This window comes from Dromaius novaehollandiae, chromosome W (assembly GCF_036370855.1).
Source record: "Dromaius novaehollandiae isolate bDroNov1 chromosome W, bDroNov1.hap1, whole genome shotgun sequence".
NCBI classification, from domain to species: Eukaryota; Metazoa; Chordata; class Aves; order Casuariiformes; family Dromaiidae; genus Dromaius; species Dromaius novaehollandiae.
Genome location: NC_088130.1, coordinates 59,127,865 through 59,139,783, shown reverse-complemented (window position 1 = coordinate 59,139,783; position 11,919 = coordinate 59,127,865). Strand labels below are relative to the sequence as shown.

The 11,919-nt window shown below is 46.2% G+C and overlaps 1 protein-coding gene across 2 annotated transcripts; it reads left to right on the top strand.

Moving 5' to 3' along the window:
• The first annotated feature begins 8 nt into the window (after window positions 1–8).
• LOC112991935 (rho guanine nucleotide exchange factor 39) lies at window positions 9–11,756 on the top strand. 2 transcript variants are annotated; one of them, XM_026114764.2, is made up of 11 exons: window positions 9–89; window positions 3,310–3,401; window positions 3,512–3,691; window positions 4,268–4,362; window positions 4,773–4,893; window positions 5,814–5,932; window positions 8,216–8,286; window positions 8,847–8,975; window positions 9,950–10,179; window positions 11,127–11,215; window positions 11,395–11,756. In XM_026114764.2, the coding sequence occupies exons 3-11, from the start codon at window positions 3,545–3,547 to the stop codon at window positions 11,408–11,410; spliced, it is 1,017 nt and encodes a 338-aa protein (XP_025970549.1). In that variant the 5' UTR covers window positions 9–89; window positions 3,310–3,401; window positions 3,512–3,544; the 3' UTR covers window positions 11,411–11,756. The 2 variants fall into 2 exon arrangements, with proteins under 2 accessions (XP_025970549.1, XP_025970550.1); XM_026114765.2 differs by lacking the exon at window positions 3,310–3,401.
• Window positions 11,757–11,919: the final 163 nt, after the last annotated feature.

The window sequence follows — 11,919 nt, the reverse complement described above, 5'->3', positions numbered from 1 at the left end:
CCGCTCCGCCCTGGGGCCGCCCGACGGGGCGGGGCCGCCGTTTGAACGCGGCGCGGCGGCAGCAGGCCGGGGTCGGGGCCGCGGCGCGGGTAAGGGGCGGCGCCGGCCCCACGCGGGGCCCGAGGGGGCGGCGGGCTGGGGGGGCCGCGCTGAGGGGCTGGGGGGCCGCTGGGGAGCGGCAGGCTGGGCTGGTGGGGGCTGTGGGGTGGCAGGCTGGGCTGTGGGGCAGCGGTTGCTGTGGGGCTGGCAGGCAGGTGCTGTGGGGCTGGCGGGTGTTGTGGGACTGGCAGGCACGGAAGGGCAGCAGGAGCAGTGGGGCTGATAGGCAGGAGCTGTGGGTGCTGCAGAGTGGCAGGCACTGTGGGGCTGGTGGGTGCTGTGGGGCAGCAGGCTGGACTGGGCCGTGGGGCAGTGGTTGCTGTGGGGCAGCGGGCCAGGCTGTAGGATGGTGGGCGCTGTGGGGCTGGTGGGCGGTTGCTGTAGGGCTGGTGGGTGCTGCAGGGTGGCAGGCACTGTGGGGAGGGTGGGTGTTGGGCTGGCAGGCACTGTGGGGCTGGCAGGTACTGAAGGGCAGCAGGCTGGGCTGTGGGGCAGCAGGAGCTGTGGGGCTGATAGGCAGGAGCTGTGGGTGCTGCAGGGCAACAGGCATTGTGGGGCTGGTGGGTGCTGTGGGACAGAAGGCTGGACTGGGCTATGGGGCAGTGGTTGTTGTTGGGCTGGTAAGCTGGGCTATGGGGCAGTGGTTGTTGTTGGGCTGGTAAGCTGGGCTGTGGGGCAGTGGTTGCTATGGGGCTGGTAGGCAGGTCTGTGGGGCTGGTAGGCTGGGCCGTGGGGCGGCGGTTGCTGTGGGGCTGGTAGGCTGGGCTGTGGGGCAGCAGGCTGCTCCTCACCCCTGCGAGGAGAGACTGTTACTGTGGGGTTTGAGCCCCCGCAGGCCCTACCTGGGGGTGCCCCAGAGCCAGGGGGAAGCAGGCCGTGTTGCCGAGACCTCTGGGTCTGGGGCGCCTGGCTGTGCACTGGCCTCCGGGTCCGGCCAGGGCCTGCTGGCCCCCACGGGCACCCCACAGCAGCGCCAAGCTGCTCTGGGGGATTTTGAGCAGGCTCTGCTGAGCGACTGTGGGCCCACAACAGCTAGTGGCAGTTTGACCAGAGATTTCCCTGTTTTGGCGGTGAAAGGAAGGCGTCAGTTTTAAATAAGAAGCAGAAGGAGGTAGTAGATAACAGTAACGCTGTGCTGCAGAGGTCGGATCTGTCTTGGGTTGCCAGTCCTTAGATGGCGATTGAAGGCGGAAAGTCGCAGTGACACAAGCTGCCAGGGCTGGGGAAGCACAAGGCTGTGTGTTTGCTTTCTTACAACTCTTCCACAGTCAAAACTCATGAAAATCGGGAACTGAAGGAGGGCATGGAGCAAGGCACCCTGAGGAACACTTGGGTCTCCCTGAGGGTGCCCGTGGTGGATGCTGCCCCAGTTTGGAGATAGCCCAACTGAAAGGACCTCTGCAAGAGGCCCTGCACGCTCCATGCATGTGTGCACCATCATCTCCTGCTCGCTGCAGGGGCCCAAATCAAAGGACCCTGTGAGCCAAATCAGGAAGGTGCCCTCTGCACTGCCAAGAATTCACCAAGCTGTGTGCCCAGTGGGCCACAGAACTAGTCCTGATTGCAAGCTGTGATTTTCCAGGACTACTCAACCTGTTTTGGTGGTAAAACACCCACTGGTTTCTACCTAGTTGGGATGCAACAGTAAGGAAATGGAGCATGTGGACTGCAAGCACCTGGAAATGTCACTGTCCTTGGAGATAGGATATAGTGCTAAGGATATGATCCTTAGCTCTGCCCCACTAGGCTCTTAAGACTCAGAGAAATATCAAGGGTGGCTGGGCTAAGATAATAAAGGGGGATTTTTGGAGACTATTAAAAACGTTAAGAAGAAATTCTAGAAGTGTTACAGGGAATATTTCTAACAGATCACAGAGTAGTTAACTATACAGAAAGTATGATCATAATTTCTATTCTGTATCTGGGAAAAAGCAAGCTGAGCTGCTTATATTACCTGTAGATGAAGCATTTGCAGTCTTCCAGCTGGTTTCAGACAGCTCTAACCCTAGAGACTTGAAAGAGTTATTGTATAATGTATCTTGGCATGCTAGGAGTATTTGCACTGTTTAATGCAAAAGAGATATGGTCAGACCCGTCGGATGTGGGGGTTTTTTTTTCTTTGCTTGAGGGTTTTTGTTTGTTTTTAACAAATTAAGCTGCAAAAGGTAAATGGTTCACAATCATGACATCAGCCTCTCCTGGCTAAAAGTACTCTGTGAATGATCGTTTTAGTCTTATTTGTGAGTACTCTGCAGCTTCATGCTGATGCTGAGCTCTTGCTTAGTACTATCTGTATTTCAGCCCCTCTGGCTAACTGAGATCTCGGGTCTGCCCTATTATGATGACAAAGACCTGGCCTCAGCTAGACTTGTTGTTTCCTGAATGGCTGTGAGAATCAACCTCTGGAGAAACTCTTGCTACTCCAGAGTACCGCCTGGGTCCCTTCAGCTGCCTGCACTTGTGCTAGCACATCAAATGACTGTGCACGCTTTCTGTGAAATTTGTATTTGTTCCAAATATTGGCCTTTATCGTTCAGGTGCTACATGGCTTACATATCGGAAATGTCTCTCGAATGAAGACTGTATTTGAGAAATTCCCCACTCCTAAGCCAAAACCTTTTTGGGGGTATTTCAAGACAGTGAGGCAAACTTCCACAGAAACTGCAGACAGACTGTATCTTGCTTCATGCTGTGGCAAGTGTGCAGCAGGCTGTTTTGCCTATTGATTAAAAGACAGAGCAATATTTAACCAGTGCTCTGGTAACACATGCCTCTTTCTCCGGTGACAAAGTAGTTTATGTTTTTTCTGCATATAACAAAACTATGACCTTCTTGTTACAGCAGCAGAGAAGCCAGTTAATAAGCGTAGCATGATTCATAGCCGTTGCTCAGTCTTTCTCATCTCTGAAACCACAAACTACTGTTAGAAAATAATCATGCAAATCACTGACTTCTCAGAGAACCTCTGAGGAAAACAAGCAAAAGGTCTCTCTCTCTCCCAAGACAAATCCTATGGCTAGTTTCTATTTCTCAAAGGCCTACCAGCAGCACCTCTTCCACCCACTAACTTCCTTGATTTTATTGAGTGTTACATAAAGAATCAAGCAAAGCACAGGAAGCAGTAGCTTGTGGGTTAGAAAAATGGGTGGGATTGAATGCTTGGGATTTGCTCAGAGCTGTCATAATGTACTATTTCTCTTGCTTTCACAGTCTGATCTTTCTAACACTGTTCCTCTGGTTGATGCAGAGCTCCTGTATCTACAGACAGGAATGCACAAGAAAGCTGTTAATAACAATTACTGGTAACTGACTTCCCTTCTCTCGTAGCAAAGTGTAGAGTTCGTAGCTCAGAATCCTACCCTACAGCCTAGGTTGTGCATTTGTCATGTGTCTGTCTCTCTTGGCTCTTCAGGATACTTCTCTGTATCTCAGCGCCGAGTCTACCATGAGTGACTCACCCCTGCCATTTATGGCTGGAGTAAACACTGTTGAAGAACAGAGAGCTCGCTGGGAGAGAAAGCGCAGCCGGACAGCCAAGGAGCTACTGGAAACTGAACACAAGTATCTTGGGCAGCTGGATCTGGTGGTCACAGTGAGTATTCTGGCTCCTTCTGATATGTGGGTGCTTTCAGGCAGCATATTTTCATGGGGAAGTGTCACAGAGCAGGACTCTGATGCATCTCTACAGCATGGGACAAATGCCAGCTCTTCACATTGTTGGGGCTGAAAGGTATTTTTTACCTCCTCTGTTACATCTGATAGCTTGTGTTTTTGGCCCCTTGGCTTTCATCCATACCCTGTTGTAAGTCATAAAGCTGTGCTTTATGGGGCACGTGGCTCAAGATGTTTGAGATCTATGAAACGGAGGGGCACAGAGGAGACAAAGATAGATAATGAACAATGTGGTTAAAAACAGATGTGTCGAGGAATATTGAAATAGACTCAGTCAATACCGTAGTGCTGTTACACGTGTGTCTGTAAAGTTATGGTAACATTACCAAGAAGGCTTACATCTGATGATTTTTTGGGTAGGCATTCCCAATGCTTGATATCCTGTTGAGCTCAAGAGTGTGCAGGCTGCAGCTTCTGCTGCTGCTGCATGCTGTGAATAACCTCTGAGTAACCTGTGATTGTTAACTCTTTGACATGTTCTCTCTTTCCTGCTTAGTTCTTCGTGACAATTTTAAAGGCCAAAGGGACGCTAAAACCTGCTGTGCTGGAAACCATATTTGGACCCCTAGAATCCATATATTTGGCTAGCCAGTAAGTGAACAGTCTGATATAGTTCCTTTAATTATATGGGGAGGATTCTATACTGATGAGGCAACAAAATTTCAGGAAGTAAACCTAACATCTTGTGAAACAGGCATTCATTTCTAGCATTGCTAGCCTTGGTAGCACTTGGAGATGCACCAGGAAACTGCTGGCTTGTATCCACGCATCTGGATGCCCATTTGCTGTCTGGATAGTGATTTTAAACTCAGTAACTCTGCTCTGCAGTATTCTTTAAAAAGGGATGCTTTTTGTAGCTTACACTGTGACATTACGTACATGTTCTGGATGTGAGATGGTGACTGACAAATGAAAGTCAGGATAGGAGCTAACCACAGGGAGCTGAGAAAATGCTATAAGTGATGTATCCCTCCATAGTTATCTTTTCTCCTTGTGCACAGGGTTCTCTCACTTCACCTGGAGAGAGGGAATTTGGGACTAGGACTGGAAAATTTATGTCAGAAATTGGAGCTCTATGGCCACTATTCTGAGAATTTGGAGCAGGCAAATAAAACCTTGAAGGTAATCATTTCCTGTGTCCTTCCTGTTCTCTCCTCCATCTTTCTCCATTTCTGAAACAGCTATTTTCTTCCCTTTTTCTTACTTCCGTTTCTGGAGTGATCAATTTTCTTCCTCTTTCTGTGCTGCTGCTATTTTCCCAGTCTCTCTGTCATGACAGCAGGATGAAAGCATCTCTACTTACTTAAAGTTTCAAATTTTTGATGCTTGTTGTTTCAGGCATGATTTTCTTTTTGTGGGGAGCAGAGCTTTTCCAAACAGTTCCAGTGGAATTTCCTTTTTCCTTCCTCTGTTTTTTCTTTTCTATGGTAGAGAAAAAGCTTTCCCTCCCCTCCTGCTTTTGTTTGTTTGTTTGTTTTTTCCTCTCCCCTTTCCCTATAAAGTTTCTTCTTTCCCTATATTTTTATCCTGAAGTCCTGAAAACTTTACCTGGAATTCATAGCATCTGACTACCAGTTCTTATCAGAGCTTGTTCACAGCTGTAGGAAGTATTCGAATATGTTTCTGCTCTGCTTGTATGCATATGCATGCACTTTTGATGTCCCAGGGAAAAATAAGCCGATTTGGATACTTGCTTTGAAACAAGGAAAGCACAGGGCTGCATTGCTTTGTGTTGAGATGAGTGACAAAAGCCACTGATGGACTCCTTGCTTTCTATCTGTGTGAGCTACCCTTCCTTTTTTCTTTATTTCTATGTGCCATGTAAACTAGCTTTATATTGCTGTGCATGAACAGGGGATGTCACTACCATTACCCTCGGGAAAATGGTGGTTAGGAGAAAGGGAACAGTTTGTCCATGGCCACAAAAGAAGCTGCTTACGCTTGTGTTTAGGACTGGAATTCTGTTTTCTAAGCTCTGGCACAGACCATTAGAGTGCATATTTCTTCTGCAGTCTCAAGGCTATGTGCTCTGTCACATACAGGAGCAGTTGAAGAAGAATAAGTCATTTCGACGGTTTAAGAAACTCCAGGAGTCTCGACCTCAGTTTCAAGGAAGGAAGCTAGAGGATCTGCTTCCTTTGCCCCTGCAGAGATTGCACCAGTAAGTAAGCAGTTCTGAGTCTTCACGGTGCTGGTCTGAGAAGGGAAAAGGAATATAACATAGCAGTAGTGTCTTGATTGCTGCTGGAGGTAGAGTTCCTTAGTGTGTCTTCAAATCGGAGCGTACAGACTGCAGTGAAACACGCCTGTAGGTGTGCCTGTAAAGTGGAAGCACTGTACTTGTATGGGAGATGATGCAGAGAGGTGGCTATGTTTAGCCCTGGCTCCCAAGTCCTTCATTTAGCTCTGAGGTAGAATCGGATTGGAGGCTTTCTGTCATCTTAGTAATTGACTGAAGCTAGGCCCTGGACAAGAGCAAGCTGCCCGAAGTGCTGCAGAAATGGGGCTGTCTGATGGAGATGGTCTCTCTCGCTGCTTTTGTGCAGGTTGCTGATGTAGAACATCGTGACTCTCCCTTCTTGTAGATAACTGCACTTGGAAAGAGATTAATGAAGTCAGGGGAGCTTTTCTCCCATCTCCGGTTATCAGGACCATACACTTTCTTCTTATTTGGTGCCTGTCAATTTTCTGTCTGGACACATCCAGTCTGGATTGTTGCATTTTCCCTTTCAGGCATCCTTTGAAGAGCAGGACAAGAGGGTGCTGCATGCACTCAATAGCTGTCCTTTCTCGGGAGGGGTACCTGGATAATACAGAGCACAGTTAGTTTGCTGGAACTCCAGTTGCTGCTGTTGTAGATCGAGTAGCTGCTCTTATCAATGCTAAAGCAAATTTGAGAGAGCAAGGACAGTCTGATTTCTTTGAAGATAATTGGGGGTGAGTATACCACAGCCTTTCGAGTAGCTTTATTTAGTGTCTTAACCAGGTTGTCAGATACAGATGCAAGATGTCTGTGGGGTTTTTTTTGTCTTTTTTTCTGTATTTCCTTGGAACATTCCTTTGACTTCATAAAACAACAATATATTTGCTGCTGTCCTATTCTCTGGAGCAATGGCTGCATTTTAATGGAAGGTCTCATCCTTCCATTAATTATCTTTCATGTCCAGGTTTCTTCAAAACTCTTACATATCCTGCAGGTTGTATGACTTCTGTCTTTTCATGAATCCGTTCAATGTGATATTTCTTCTGTAACTTCAGGCTGTGAAAATAATTTGACTTTATTGTGAGAAAGCATTTGTGCAGATCTGATCCTTTCTAGTAAAGAGTGGGGAGGGTGGAAAGGCAGCTCCAACTTCTTACAGCAATGTCTTTGTTTTCTTGTGTGGGCAGGGAGCATATGGTATGAGTGCTTCCATTGAGAAATAAAACCAAGTAGTTCAGAGAGTTTTGTCTGTTACTGAAGGCATTTTTATGTGAATGTTGAAGTCTAAGAGTCTTGTGAACTTAAGCAATGTATGTGATTGTTTTTATCAGCTCTCCAGGAAGTGGCTTCCAAATGTATAAAATACTTGGGTTAACTGCATTATTAAGTATGAAGATAAAATGAACGTGTTCAAAGAACTGTGATATAGAGCTGCTTGGTTAGATTTGCGGTGGGGTAGGGAGTGCGCGTGTGAAATTTGTACGTGTTCTCATGGAGTCTTTCTTTGGTCTAAGTCTCAAAATAAAAGTTTCCTAAGCTCCTGATTTACCTTCTTTGGGAGGACAGTGAGTAAAATGCTCTGTGGGAACAAGGGGACCAGTCGGGCTTGACAGTGTGCATGAAGTTGTGTGACCTTCACCATTGTCAATGGGTGCCAGTAGGATTGTTGGACACTGACTGTGTTTCCTAGGCTTGCTGATAATCTGTCTGGAAACTTCTTCATTCTTATTTTTCTTTCTAGATGCATGTTGGTGTTGCCTTGATTCTGACTTGTATGTGGCAATGGGGATTGCAGCAAAGGGCCTTGAAAACTATCTATAAGAATTATATAATTACTCTACCACGTGTCCAGAGAATGACAGAACTAGTCAGCTATCCAGGTGGCCCAGGATGGAGGAATGTGTGAGGACAGGCTTTGGATCAGAGCTGGTAGGCTGGAGACAGCCTTTAGATGGCAGAGTTCTCGCATAAAAAGGACTGCTTTTTAGGGTGTGATGCTAGGTGTCACAGAGGTGAGAGAACATAATGCTATAGATGTATGGAAAAGGGGAGGCAGTTTACTAGATACCTTGAGGATGACAGGGCTGAAATCAGGGGTGGCTTGGCCCTTCAGGTTCAGGTTGCATAGTTTGGATTTTTTTCTCCCAGTGGAGAAAAAAGTATGGGTCATCATCTTTCACGGACAGGAAAGGCTGCTGTTCCTGGTATCTCTATGAAATAAAACTACTCCTTCTATCTTAGGTACAAACATTTCTTCAGAGACCTACTGGAGAACACCAGCCCAGACAACAGGGAGTACCAGAAACTTGCAAGTATGTTCCCCCTTATAAATGCTGGTACTTTGATCAGTGTTAATCTCCTTGCTAATCCTCATCTTACATCTACTTCCCACAGGAAAAAATAAATCCTCTTCTGTCTGAGGTTTTAGGGCATTACTGTTTCCCATCACCATCTTGATCAAGAGATATATCCCAGGAGGCAGGTACAGGGAATAGCAATGGAGAACAACAGACTGGGGGAAGGGCCTAGAGGTTACATCAGAGAAACGAGAGCTCTGTTGGTCCTTTATCATCTACGAGCAGTAAACATCACTTATAGTGGGGCATTTTTTTTTTATTTTTGCCTTCAAGTTCAGAAAATTATTTTTTTGTCTAATATTTCATTGGCAAACATATGTCTTTTAGAACCACAGAAGGGCTGGTTGAAAGGGGCCTCCGGAGGTCCAATCTCCTGCTGAATTTCATGAGCAACTTTATCACTGATACTCACCTTAAAATGTTCATTTAATTTCACCTTTCTTTTCACATCAAAATAGATGAGGAGTAGCACGTACTCACTTGTGCAACCTCAGAATATGCTGCTATAATTTCAGAGACTGTGAAATGTATTTCTGAGGTATCTCAATGGGTCCAAGACATCATTCGTAATAGAGAGAACTCACTGCAGCTACTTCGGGTTCAGAAACTGCTCAAAGGACAGAAGACCAAGGTGTTGGCACCAGGTGGGTCTTACTGACACCTCTGCTTTTCCTCTGCAAAACTGAGATAACTGGAAGTAGGCTTGCCTTCATCTCTGACCCAATTCATATTAACCAGTGTTCCTCTCTCAGCCCAAATTCCACAGATATCATGATAAAGGAATGTAGCTAGTAAGGAATTTGGGCACTTTATTAGTTTTTCATTTAAAAAAATAAGACTTTTGGTAAGGATAAGCAGCAGCTTAATTGCCTGACATTCAGGTAGGAGGAGCTGATGATGTAGTCAGAAAGTCACAGGGAGTCTGAGGTCAGGAGAGTGAGCGTTAAGTGAGAATGAGAGAAAGACTTGAATTTTGGAAGAATGTAAGTAGTAATGTTCTCTCTTCTCCATGCAGGAACCATACCCTTTTTGAGTGTCAAGGGCTCAGTGACTGTGTTGTTTTATTTTAAGCTACAAGCTGCATGGACTTCTGGTCATGCCCTGTGCATAAGAATCTTTTATCTGCATTAGTCATTGCATTGCACTGGTTAAACAGTGCTAGAAATGGGAGAGTATTTGTGTTGACAGCTGAGATGTATAAGGTCACAGTCGCTAGCATGTAAGATCATCTTCCTGGATAACAGGTTTCTCTCGTGTGGCTGTGTGTTCTCCATGCCAAGAGCATGCTCCAAGTTATGCTTGTGGCATTGTGAGAAACATCTCCTGTCTGGACACTTATGAAATGGTCACTTGGGGTTTCACCCATGCCTTCACAAAACACTGCTATTGCAGAGGTCATCTAGAAACAGTGCTGCATTTGGAGAAGAGCATTGAAGTCACTGTGTGTGTAAGAGTCTCCAAGATGTATCTCCACATATCTGTGAATGTGATTGTGGTTGCTGCTTCATACATGTGGATTATTGGGTGAAGGTAGAAAAAAAGGTTTCTGTGGCATTGTAATGCCCTTTTTTGGCCAGTGATTATCTGACAACTGTCTTTATTTCCCTTGCGTGCTCAGGGCGCTGGTATATCCGGGAAGGCTGGCTTTTGGTGGTACCTTCAAAGGGAGAAGAACTGAAGCGCAGGATGTTCTTCCTTTTTTCTGATATCTTTATTGCAACAAAGCCATGCCATCCACTGCACCTGTTGAACTCGAAGAAATTCACATGCCAGGCTGTCTACCCACTCCAGGAGTGCACTGTGGATAAAGTGTTTGGCCACACACCGAGCCAGGGAGGGCTGCTCAGTGTAAGTCTTCCCTCTGCCTTGCAGAAGTGTCAGTGGGGGTCAGACTTGCAAACCAAGTCTCCAGCTGTCTCAGCAGTGGCAGGACTGAGATGACAAAAGGGTGACAATGCTAAATACAAAGAACTAGTCCAGGTTAGGGCAGCTCTTTTCTTTCTGGGTGATGTAGGTTGTCCTTTTTCACTTAACAGTATAGGCCCTCCTGAGCACTCTGGAATATGGGCTGCTGCCTGCTTCACTTAGCTCAGCTGAGGAGGGCCTGCAAAGACTCTGACAGTGCCCTCATCAGAGCACCTTTTGGGGATAGCCCCCCCAGTCACCAGACAAGTAACAAGCAGCATTACAGTGACCATGGATTGAGCTTATAGGATATCCTGGAAAATAGAGAATGCAGAAAGATGTTGGTGGCATCACAACAGATATTGCTCATGCATTCAACTCCTTAGGCGTTGCAGAATCTTTAACTGGGACTAATGCCATAGGTACAGGATTCAAGCTGAGTTCTTCCCAGTTTGCAGCACCTGGAGAACTGTGTGTTGGCTCATTTGTAAGCCATTAAAAGGAAGCCTTTCTGGACAGGCTGTGAATCTGTGGATGGTGGTAGCAAAGAACTCTTACGGGCAGCTTGGAACAAGGGAGAAAACTGCACAAACACCACATAAAGACTGGCATTGCCCACTTCCAAGCATCCTATTATGTATATAAATCTAAGGGAGCTGTCATCTGTAGCTGGAAGGACAGGAGTGAGACAAGCTTGGCATTGGCTCTGTACTGTCTAGCCTCTGGCTTCCCCTAGTACCAATGCTCTCTTTTTCAGGGGAAAAGAAAACGGTGGAAATCTGCATGCAGGGCTGAGTCAAAAGTTCAGTGGTCATGTCTCTCCCTGTATCAGAGTTGCTGCCTTGGCAAGGAACGGTACAGAGGGGCACCAGATTCTGTTTCTTTTTCAGCTTTCCTTTGCACACAAGACACTTTTGTTGATGTCCAGTGACCAACAAGATATTAACGACTGGTATCAGAGTCTCACAACTGCAATCAGGTAAGCCTTCATCTTTTTAAGAGACTGAAGGAATGAGGCAGAACACAAAGTGATCATATGGACCTGTACAACTATCATATGGCTATAAGGCTGATAGGGAAGACCTGACTGACAGCCAGAATGCAAGAGAATAGGCTTCATGTATTAACCGTGAACTTTCCTTTTGTTTTTCTCTACAGGCAGCTGAAAGCCTGACCCATCTGAGTACAAGACAATTCAGCAGGACAGCCTCCCCTCCTGTTAGAAGCATCTGCAACCTTACAAAATGCTGCATGTAGCAGAACGGTTGCATTCAGAGGGACCACACACAGTGCTTGAGAGATTGAGATTAGAACAGCTGACAAAGCATTCAATACAGGTATCACAGAAAAGCATATGCACATTAAGAATCTGTATATTAAGAATTTGTATCAGGACTTTTCCCATAGCTTAGAAGCTTCTAGCTTTTTTACAACTTTTTTTCTCCTCAAGTTATTAAGGACAACTAGAAGAGGCCCTAGTTTCCCCTCATTAAATGCTTTTATCCAATTGTCTTTCTAAATTGGTGTTTTCACACTTGTATGTCTATGCACACTTGTGTGTCTGCCCTCTCTTGCCTCTGGCTCTTCATCCTTAGATCAAAATGGATGTTGTGGATAACAGCAACACAGGCATAACACAGTATTTTCAGCTAGTGCTACACAGCTCTTACAGAGCTAGTGCCA